At 46.4% G+C, this 10,418-nt stretch overlaps 1 protein-coding gene across 1 annotated transcript; it reads right to left on the bottom strand.

Annotated features, from left to right (window-relative positions):
- Positions 1-223: 223 nt before the first annotated feature.
- On the bottom strand, positions 224-9,558 carry FGF16 (fibroblast growth factor 16). Its single transcript, XM_003412713.3, has 3 exons — positions 9,285-9,558; positions 2,801-2,904; positions 224-1,511 (listed from the first exon to the last, which is right to left on the bottom strand). Exons 1-3 carry the CDS (start codon positions 9,556-9,558, stop codon positions 1,266-1,268), a joined length of 624 nt encoding a protein of 207 aa, XP_003412761.2. The 3' UTR covers positions 224-1,265.
- Between the last annotated feature and the right edge of the window lie 860 nt (positions 9,559-10,418).

The raw sequence follows: 10,418 nt of genomic DNA, 5'->3' as shown, positions 1-10,418 counted from the left end.
CCCATAGGGTCATTATGAGTCAGAATCTACTCAACGGCAACGGGTTATGTATAGACACGTACACACACATATGGCACCCTTGTGGTGCAGTGGTTAGGAGTTATGGCTGCTAACCAAAAGATTGGCAGTTTGAATCCATCGGCTGCTCCTTGGAAACCCTATGGGGAAGTTCTACCCTGTCCTATAGGGTCATTATGAGTTGGAATCGACTCAACGGCAACAGGATACATATATTTTGTTTGTTTATTCAGTCCTAAGCATAACTAGGAGATTCAGTAATAGCTGTTGGTAGAGGCCTTCCTGAAGCTTTGATTTGCCACTAAATTTAAAATCATAGAACTGGAAAGGGCCACCAGAACTTCAGATAGGGCCCCTAGATAATGCTCATATACTGGATGACAGTGTCATCATCATCTAGCAAAGGCAGTGTGATGCCTACATCAGGAAATTCTGAGTTGTAGAGAAAGAAGCTAAGCAACCTTCTAATCTTACAAAATGTACCAAATCAATAGAATTAGACAATGGGTTACAATATAAAGACAATTTTATTGCCAATAAAAGCTTTAATAACTCATTTTATCCTGTTTCAGTAGGATCTTATTCTTTCTGATGAAAATCCAGCCATAGCATCTCTCATTAAAAATAAAATTATTCTGAAATAAATAAATATATAAAATAAATAGCATATACATTTCATAAATAGTTTGCCCTTATGCACAGCATCCATGCTTACGTTTTAATATCATTTTCTTACAACCTACCCCATCTCCTACTTCCAGTGGCAGGAAAACTGCATGTCAGGACAGATGAGAAATCTGCAGAGCCAATGCAGGGATGGCTTGCAGCAGGGTTGTAGCCCTAAGGATTTTCTTAATGAGACTTTTCCAAATTGCTGTAGGTAGCATCTGTGGCAGATTCTTTGTCTTTCATTTACCCATTGTCAAGGTATTTGGTTAGACACCCCTGGCCCTTGGCAGGGGCCCCCATTCTTGCTTGTGCCACCTCAGGGGAAATAACATGAGTAAAGAAAAAAGTATATACAAGATACCCTCTAACCCGCCCCCTCCCTCCATGTCCCTCCCCAAAATAACCCAACATTGATATACAATTTGAACAAGGGAACAGCTGGGTTGGGTTGAACATTAAGTGCTTCTCTGTTATCTAAATTGATAGGAATGAAGGATTTAAAAGCTATGAGTATAGTGCTTGCAGAGACAACAGTGGCCCCAGAGTATGTGGGTCACAGAGGTCACACTAGGGGTCCGTTACCTATAACGGAAGAGGTCTCTGGACATGGAGGGCAACTTAGAAGGATCTACTGGCCTTGGTAAAAAGTGAGTGAATTTCTGGTGTCGTTTAGTCCTGTATCCCTCTCGGGGTGAGCCGTCTTTATTCAGGGCCACATAATACTGTCTCTCCGAGTCTGAGTGTTTGTACAAGGTGGAGGCATAGGTGTTGTACCAGTTTTCTTCAAACTGTTCCCGGAAAACACATTCACGTGTGAGTTTCTTCTGTGAGGGTAAGAAGATAAAGTAAAGCCCATTATATGACTATTTCTCCCATTGCCCCCGTGCTGGTGGAGAAACTCTGAAATAGCAATAACACATTGATATTAGAAAATTTCAGCCCTATCTCCTGGCATCTTCATTCCAAAGAGCTCAAAAAACTGTTATCTGTAACTCCTTCATCGTGTTTCATGAGCCACACAAGAATATTTTAGATGAGATCTTTCCTGAAGGCAGGGGATTGGAGGAGATGGCCTCCCAATGCCCCACTGAGCTTTCTCCCTACTTAGGGCTAATGATGCACAAATCCATCGAGATTACAGTCAACCATGCCAACTGACAAAGGCCTTGGATCTATATAAAGCTCCATGGGAGGTGAGCTGTGATCTCTCCTAATGAAGGGTCTCAAGCCTGTCAGTTAGAAAGCTCAGAAAAGATCTCCCTGAAAAGCTCCTCCAATCTGGCTACTTCAAGTTGGCAGCTCCTGGGTCTCTTGCCTCTGTCCTCTCTTCTCACACTTGATCCGGCCGCCATGCTACTTGCTGGGGCTGCCGATACTGAGTGCTAGGGACAGGCCTATCTCTTAGGTGTCAGGGAAAAATGTGTTTTGATTTCATGGGGTACAGGCAGCCAGAAAGCATGCTATGTGACTCAAAAGTCAAAGCCAGGAGTTGGGATCCCTTGAAAGGGTTAAGGTCAGCAAAGTCACTCACTATTCCCCAGCACTGGGCTAGCTTCCAAAATAGAAAAAAATGTACTGCAGCCAGCCCAGTCCAAGCTGGGGCTTAAGGCTGTCACCAGACTCTGGAGCCCTTACTCTTCATTTGTTTGTTTCATTTGGCCTTTGGGATTCAGCTGAAGCAATCTGGAAATGAGGGACTGTGTTGTTAATCTCAGAATCCTAAGTCTGAAGGCCAGCTCTTCCATTGCTTACTTTTGTACTTGCTATTACCCATTAATATTCAGATATGCTCCTTGGATGGTTAATGCTCCAAACCCTGAACATCTTACTGGTGAACTAGCAGGGCTTACTACTGTCATCAAACTAGCTCACCCTCTAATAGAAAAGGCAAAGGCAAATGGATCACAGGAAAGATTGTTTGGCTGGGAGACAGTTGAGTGAAGGTGTTAATGTAGCAAAGCTCTGGGCAGCCAGGAAGTGACTAAAAGACACTAATCCTTTACAGTTGACTAAAGTGCTTTCAAGTGATAGATAAATGTTTTTATACCTTTGCTTTACATTGTCCAAACACTGGTGGTAACAGCCTCCGATGAAAAGAAAACCTTAAACTTACCGACCCATATAGTTCTCCTCGCTCGTTCATTCCTAAGTACAGGCCAGAGTCCACTCCTCGGATGCTGATCAGGCCCACAGCCAGGCTGATAAACTCCAGGATTCCTTGAGCAAAAAAGGAAATGCTATTCTCATTTCTGACATCAAGCTAAAAGGAAGCTGTTCAGGTGACATGAGCTACCAGTTATTTTTCCCCAACTGGAGGCTATCCCTGTGTATGTTTGGTGAATTACCCAATGAAACCGTCTTTTGTAGCAAGAATGGAACCGCAGAGAAGGCACTCAGTCTCTCTGGGCCTCAATTTCCATATGTAAAATGGGAGGAAACAATCTCTGCTTCTACTCAACACTCTTATGCAATTATGAGGAAGAGACTGTGAGACGGCTTTGGCTACAAAAACTTCAAAATTAAAAGATACATTGCTGTCAAATACCACCATTTCAAGAAATGGGAGGGCAGCTATCTAAATGGAAGAATGAGGCCAGATTTCTGCATCTTTCCCAAAGCCACCTCCCTTTTCCCTAGAGCACACAGCATTACCTCGCTCTCTTCTAGGCTGAAATTGTTTTGCATCCTCTCAGCTCCCACGCCCTTAAAGCCAACTATTATATTTCCAAGTGCCTGTAGTTGACTCTAACAAAGGCTACACAGGCCACTCACTAAGTTTGTTCTCCCTGCTTATGGCAGGAGGCAAAACTTGGCTTAGTGAAAGCTTTCTCCTAAAAAGTGTTTTCAGAAAGTACAGCCCCTGGCTGACAAGCCGGTCATTCTTCCTTTCTCTCTTGAGAATTTTAAGTTTATCCAGGGCTAAGAATTGGCAGGTAGTACTGGACTTGATACTGATTTGAGATGTTGCAACTTTAAGGGGAAAGGGAAGAAATTCAGAAATATCCCTGTAGCTGACAAGGTTAGAGCAGAGAATTTGAAAACATTTTAATTTACCCAGGAGCAGGAAAAAAAAAAAAAAAGAAAAAGAAACCAACTACTAAAAGAGTAAAAAGGACCAAGAACTGAAAGCCTGGGGATACTTAGGACTTTGTAATTTTGTTCTAAGACAGTATACCTACTACATATATATATATGCATATCAGTCAACTAGATTTGTCTTTGATTTTCTTGTATCTACCCATGTTTTTCAGCATACAGACCAAAATTTGATATGATTGACTTACAGAGGCACCCAAACATAAAAAATGAGCTCACATCTGGCTGTCCTTCTTATCAAAATTATTCGATTCTTAAGGGTAATAGTCTATGTAATGGGAATATTAAAATTAAGGAATATTAATGATTCCTTAAAGATAAAAAATTTAAGTGGTAAAATTTTGAAATAAGATACAAGAGTGGAAACAAAAAGTCAGTAGGAAGTCTCCTGAGGATTCACAGTGACTCAGGCTGGTGCATGGATGTTCAGGCATGGCAGCTTTAATCAACCAGTTACCATTGAGTCAGTTCTGACTTGTGGCAACCCCATGTGTGTCAGGGTAGAAATGTGCTCCATGGAGTTTTCAATGGCTGATTTTCTCAGAAGTAGATCACCAGGCCTTTCATCTGAGGTGCCTCTGGTTGAACTCAAACCTCCAACCTTTTGGCTGGCAACTGAGCACATTAACTGTTTGCACCACCCAGGAATGCCATGGTTGCTTTAGGAGCACGTATTTCCACAGCCCACTTGGATCTATTTGAAGAATGTAAGGTTCTTCTCCTGCCATTATATATATAGAACACTCAGGGTGTGGCCTTTGACATCTAGTACTGAAATACTCCAAGTTTTATTCTCAGTTTGGTTGTTACTAACTCTTATAGTACAAAAAAAGAAGCTTTGGGAAAAGAGATTGACACAGGTTAAAAACAGTTAAAAAAAAAACCCGTTGCCGTAGAGTCAATTCCGACTCATAGTGACCCTATGCCTCATAGGGCTTCCAAGGAGCACCTGGTGGATTTGAACTGCCAGCCTCTTGATTAGCAGCAGTAGCTCTTAACCACTACACCACCAGGGTTTCCTGATGGCAATAGTGGAAGGGAAAATACCTAGTGCCAAGCAGGGGTTAGTTAAATACTGATTTACTGGACCAAAATCTTTAGTTGCACCCAAGGTTCTGCCCTGTTTAAAATTTTAATAAGTGACTTGTAAGAGGACATAGGACGACTGCTTATTCCAGTTCCAGAAGATATACAGCTGAGAGGGGTAACACAATTAAGATCCAAAGAGAATTCAAGAGGATGGAAAAATGGGCTGACTAACAAAATAAGCTCTGTTTACATTCAGAATAAATATGAAGTCCTGCACTTGGGTTCCTAAACCCCAAGATTTTTTGTTTGGGACTTTATTTTGGTGGGGAGGGTGAGCCTCAAGTGCAGACAGTTGAGTTAATCATACTCCTTAGTTCATATTCCATAATCATAATTGGCCTGTGCAAGGGTTTTTATTTATCTATTTATTTTATTTCCATTCCTTGCTCCCATCTACCTCCCCACTTCAGGCAACCATATATATTTTCTTTAAAAAGTGTACTGTTATTTTGTGTTTCTGTGTATTTTTATTATATATTTTATTTTATTTTAAGTTTGCCCATCTTTGAAATGGGAGATGTGGCTTAGCAAAACATACACAACAATGGCCACATACTGAGATAAGCTCAGTATGTATGAATGATTAGTGGGATGCAAATTACTAAAAAACTAATGTAAAAAAATTAAAAAAGGGGGAAAAACTAATGTGCTATAAGGCTTCATTATTAGAGGACTAAATCATTAGCATAAGGAAGGGGATTATCCCACTCTGCTCTGCCTTGATTAGACCACACAGAGAGTACTGTGTTTAGTTCTGGCAACTTCCTGTAAGAGAGGGATATGGAAAAAACAGGAGAACATTCAAAGGAGAGTAGCCAGTATGGCCAGGAAACCAGAAACCAGGTCATGCTTCAGTTCTGGGGACTAAACTTTCAGGGATAACAACCTGCTGGAGCCTTTAGTTCTTTGCTTTTCCTTAGCAGATTACTTCCTAACTTCAAGTCTTAGTTTCCTCATTCTCTAAGTATCTCATGCCTTTGACCACCCTGAGCTCATCAAGTAGCAGAGGGCAGTTTGTGATTTCCCCATCCAAGACCTGGTGTAAGAACAAATCCTGAAACCCAAGAGGTGTGGCCATTTGAGTCACCACAGTTTTTCTCCAATTCTCTGTTAACCCTTATGCCAAAGGACAGATCATACAGGAAGTCACTTGGGTTGTGTCCAGTAACAGGGGTCTCCAACAGCTGGAATCGTCCCTGCCCAGCTGTCTTTGGGCATCATTTCTCTTTGCCAATTTTCCTATTAGCTGGATTCAAACTGTGGGAACGCAGTGGCACATGCTGGTGGAACAGATACTCCTAAACCTTCTCCTGAATCTCAGCCAGCACAAAGGGGGAGAGAAAACAAGCCATTTCCACATTTTCCCAGCTACAGCTGGAGAGGGGTGTTAACAGTAAAATGTTGAGGTAAAGTATTAAGTAGACCAAGTTTGTCCTCATTACTTTCACCCCTTCAAGTCCCAGGACCTCCCTGTACTCTGCCTCATATTGACTTGTCCACCTCAGGCTAGACAATTTCTAGACTCTTCTCTTCTTACACCTCTTTTCCCATGGCCTCAGTCAAAATTGATCTGTCCTGGGCCCCACTCCTTCAGAACTTATCTAGATGACTTGCTATTGTGTTATTTAATCTGGTTCCACAACTCTCTTCAGCAACCTTAGCCATACTGTCAGACCTTTAGGGCCAAGACGGTGCTGCTTTGGCATCTTGCCAAATAAGAGCCAGCTCACTCAAAAACCAAAGCAGCTGCATGAGCCTGCTGTATCCCACCTGGCGAGAGGCCTCTCCTCCAGTCTGGCTCCCAACTTCTGCTCTGCCAGTTCACAGTGCCCTCAGGAATGTCAGTATCCCTGTGAACCTCATGCAAACTCCACCAGCCAGGCAGGGATTGAAATACTCCTGGCTACTGATGGCAGATGGGGGTGGGGGGAGCATATGCTGTGCCAACAGGTTATTATTTGGAGTAGGGGTTGCTCTTGGGCTCGTTTTGAACACATGGATTCCAGGGTAATCCTTGGGGGCCCTGCTCTCCAATTACAACAAATAGCTATTTACTTTACATAGCCTTTGGAGACTATCCCCTCCCCCCAAGAAATCTATAATATTTTATATCTTAAGTCTGGCCTACTTTACCCTGCTGGAATGTTGACTGCTAAAGCACTTATGGAATGTTAAAGTTTCGATTTATTGAATACCCTGGCTGATTAACTCAAATACGGCGGGAGGAGAGAGTTAGGAAACTCAAATGCCACCTCTTTGCCAAAAGCTAAACTGAGAAAGAGTAAGTATGTGTTTGCAAGTTGGCAGGGGAGGTTACAAAAGAGACAGCTTTGACTAGCTATCATTTCCTTTACGGGAAATATGTGGAATTTCCAGGAAGTCAGGGAAGGTGGAAAGGGAAAAGGTGATGCAGAGGTGGTCCCAGGCGGTGTTTTTTTTTTAAAGGCAAAACCAAAAATGAAGCAGTCAGTTAAGCAACAGTGAAAACATCCCTTTCTCCTGCCTGTTTTATTTCCTTTGGTTTCTCCTTAAACTTAACACCCCTAGCAGGCCTGGGAGATGAAAAGAAATCAAGATGTGTCTTTAGGGAGGTAATTAAAGACCACTTACCCCAAGAGCCTATTACTGATTTATGTTGACCTTGTAGATTATTTGGCTCAGCTTAGGCATGCAGCCAGACAAACACTTATAGCCTCTGGGAGCTGTATTCATAGTTTCTCCACCTTCACTGCCCCACCCCCATACTTCTCCATTATTTCATGACTTTTCTTTTATATATAAAAAATGAGCTACCCCAGTATCTTTAGGCCATTTCTGGGAGCCTCTGGGAGGCTTCGAGGCCAGGGTGGGAATCCCATTCCTTCTGAAGAGGAGCAAAAGAGGACCGCAAAGTCACAAGTGATAGAAGGAAAAGGAGCCAAGTTAACACCCCCCACACACCTCATCACCCTTTTGAGAACCTGCTGCAAGTTTATACAGACACCTGCACCCCTCTGTTGCCCCCCCCCCAACCTACTGTATTCCAGTTCTGAGTGCATTTTTCCAAGATGACATAGACCTCATTAGGGTTCCTGTCTGCTCCCAGTGAGGAAGGCCAACCTAAGTTGTTTGCTAGGCTTGGCCCTGCCCAGCAACTGGCTCCTACACCCCATTTTTTTCTGTGCATACTAGATGAAACTCTAGCTAGGCATAGAGAATAGGATAGACTGGTTTGCGGGGCAGTGAGGGGTGAGGGCGGGGGTGGAGAGGTGGGGGTGGATGAGAGAGAGTGAAAAAAGAAGGGAAGGGTGTCAGGCTTGAGGGTAGCCTGAGCCTTTTACTGGCTTGGGGTGGAAGGTGCTCTCCTTGGGTTATAGAGTCCTTGGGAGAAAACAGAGGGCATTAGGAGATTGGGGGGTGGGCAAGGACAGGGAGCTCTCACTGCACCTGCATAATGGCTTTGTAGAGAAGAGAATAGAAAATTGAAAATAAAAATGGCCACATTGCTGAGGCATGAACACATTTGTCTAGAAACCTAGTGATCTCCATTTACATGATCAAGTTTTATATTGTGTAATTCGTTCTGTATGTGGGACAAGCAGCTGTGCCCTAGAACAAGCTACAGAGTGATGGGAAGAGGCAATCGTGGATGGAGGTTAGACACTTCCTGTCCTGGGCCCAGGAGACACCTGTTTCTGGGGCTGGGAGTGAACCAGGATTTGTGCGGTTTCCCCACTGAGACAAGGAGTCCACAGGTAGCTCAGGGCAAAAGCTGCTCCAGGCTTCTGTTCTTATACAGTGGACCCTGGAGGCTTTCCTAGATCCCGATACCTCGCTCATGCTTTGCTGCCTGGATTGACTCCTACCCTGGGCAGAGCAACCCCGAGGTAGGCAGGTGCCACTGCTGCCCAGTCCCTGCCTGCCAAAAGCGACTCGGGCACAGATCGCCCGCCCACCACGCCCATGGCCCAAGCAGGCTACTGCTCTAGGCAATCGGACGGCGCGACAGCCTTGCTGCCTTCAAGGCTCGGCCCAGCGGTGCAGCCGCGGCACGTTCCCCGCCCCCCCATCCCGCAGCGAGAACTTACACCATCTCCCAGCTCCACCTGCTTTCGTCCGAGGCGCTGCTTCCAGTTCCCAGAACGAACCCCTAGCTCCCCAGGGACGGAGGGTGGGAAAAGGAGAGGCCGAATTTCAAGGCGCCCCTGCCCACCCCCTAACACGTCCGAGGGTGCCGGGCGCCCTGACGCCCTGCGGCTCAGGTCCGCACCGTCGTGTAGGGTCCGCCCCGGGCCCCCAGCGGCCTCCCGCCACAACGGGCCGGACAGTACCGTGCCGGGGGCGGTCCGCCAGCTATAAGCTGGAGCCCTGGGCCCGTTGGCTCCCCACCACGCCGTCCGCTCGCCTCCCGTCCCTCCAGGCCGAGTCCTCACCGAAGCGGCTGTGGTCATGGCGAGTGCCGTGCACCGTGCCGTTGGGGAAGATCTCCAAGTGGAAGCCAGTGCGGCAGTAGAGCTGGCGGCGCCGCAGGATCCCCTTCAGGTGGGCGAAGTCTGTAGGCGAGCCGCGCTGCAGCTTCCCCTCGATCTGGCCCAGGCGCTCGTTCAGGAAACCCGGAGAGTCAGCTAAGGGCACGTTCCCCAGAGAGGAGGAGAAGCCATGCAGATCCCAGTCCAAGGAGGCGAAGACTGCCCCCACCTCCGCCATGGCGGGGCCGGCGGCGGCGCGGGCTGTGCGGGGGGCGCGCGGACCGAGCCGGGGCCGCGGTGCGCGAACTGCCTTTCCCAGTGTAGAGCGCGGGCGATTCCGCGGAGCTGGCAAGCTGTCTTGCTCCGCGCTCTCCCGAGCTGCAGTGGACGTCTGTTCTCGTCCAAGGAACTTCTCAGCAGCAGAGAGCGTGGGGCAGCGCGCTCCTCCTGACCTTGTTCTCAGTCAAAGTGTCGCTTCCCCTTCTCATCCATCTCCACAGGCCTCTCATAGCTGGTTTCTTCGAGCAATCAGATGCAAACGGCACTTTATATACGTACCCACTCCCCTTACATTGACATATTGGATATTTAAATACAAGCCACACCTCACTGGCATCCACTCGGAGATTGGTGTGTGGGTTTTTTTTCCCCCTTCTCACATCCATTTGGCTCTTTTTGGGAGAGGGAGGGAGAGACAGCGAGCGAGTTTCACTCCCTCTTTTATTTTCAAAAAAAAAAAAAAAAAGGCAGGAAAAAGCTACACATTGCAGTGAGGCATAACTGTTTTTGGCAGGTTTTTCTGAAACTGCTGATGAAATAACGGAGCTCAGTGCGTGGAAGCTGTTGGCGCCCACGGCCACTCAGGCCTGTTCCGTGGGGTTCTGTTTGTTTGTCTGCTGCCCGGGGGCCGTCCCCACCTCCCACGCGTCCTCAGGCTAGCCTTTGGGAAGTGGCGTGAGACCGGGGCTTGGAGCTTCACGCACTCCTGAGCCCCTCTTATTCCCCAGTTAGTCGGAGGCTGCCAAAGAGGCGAAGAGGCGTCTGGCCCGGGACAGGGGATCCCTGGTTTCTTTGTTCTGCTGCCCCCTAAGCCCCACT

The sequence above is a fragment of the Loxodonta africana genome, chromosome X, assembly GCF_030014295.1.
Source record: "Loxodonta africana isolate mLoxAfr1 chromosome X, mLoxAfr1.hap2, whole genome shotgun sequence".
Classification (NCBI taxonomy): domain Eukaryota; kingdom Metazoa; phylum Chordata; class Mammalia; order Proboscidea; family Elephantidae; genus Loxodonta; species Loxodonta africana.
Note: the sequence above shows the minus strand (reverse complement) of the source record. Positions and strands in the feature narration are given on the sequence as shown.

Excerpts from the sequence above, each read along its gene's own strand:
- FGF16 (XM_003412713.3), bottom strand. The coding sequence starts at position 9,558 with ATGGCGGAGGTGGGGGCAGTCTTCGCCTCCTTGGACTGGGATCTGCAT. Across the intron at positions 2,905-9,284 it reads CCATGACCACAGCCGCTTCG|GAATCCTGGAGTTTATCAGC; the intron begins GTGAGGACTCGG and ends TTTTTGCTCAAG. Across the intron at positions 1,512-2,800 it reads GAGGAGAACTATATGGGTCG|AAGAAACTCACACGTGAATG; the intron begins GTAAGTTTAAGG and ends TTACCCTCACAG.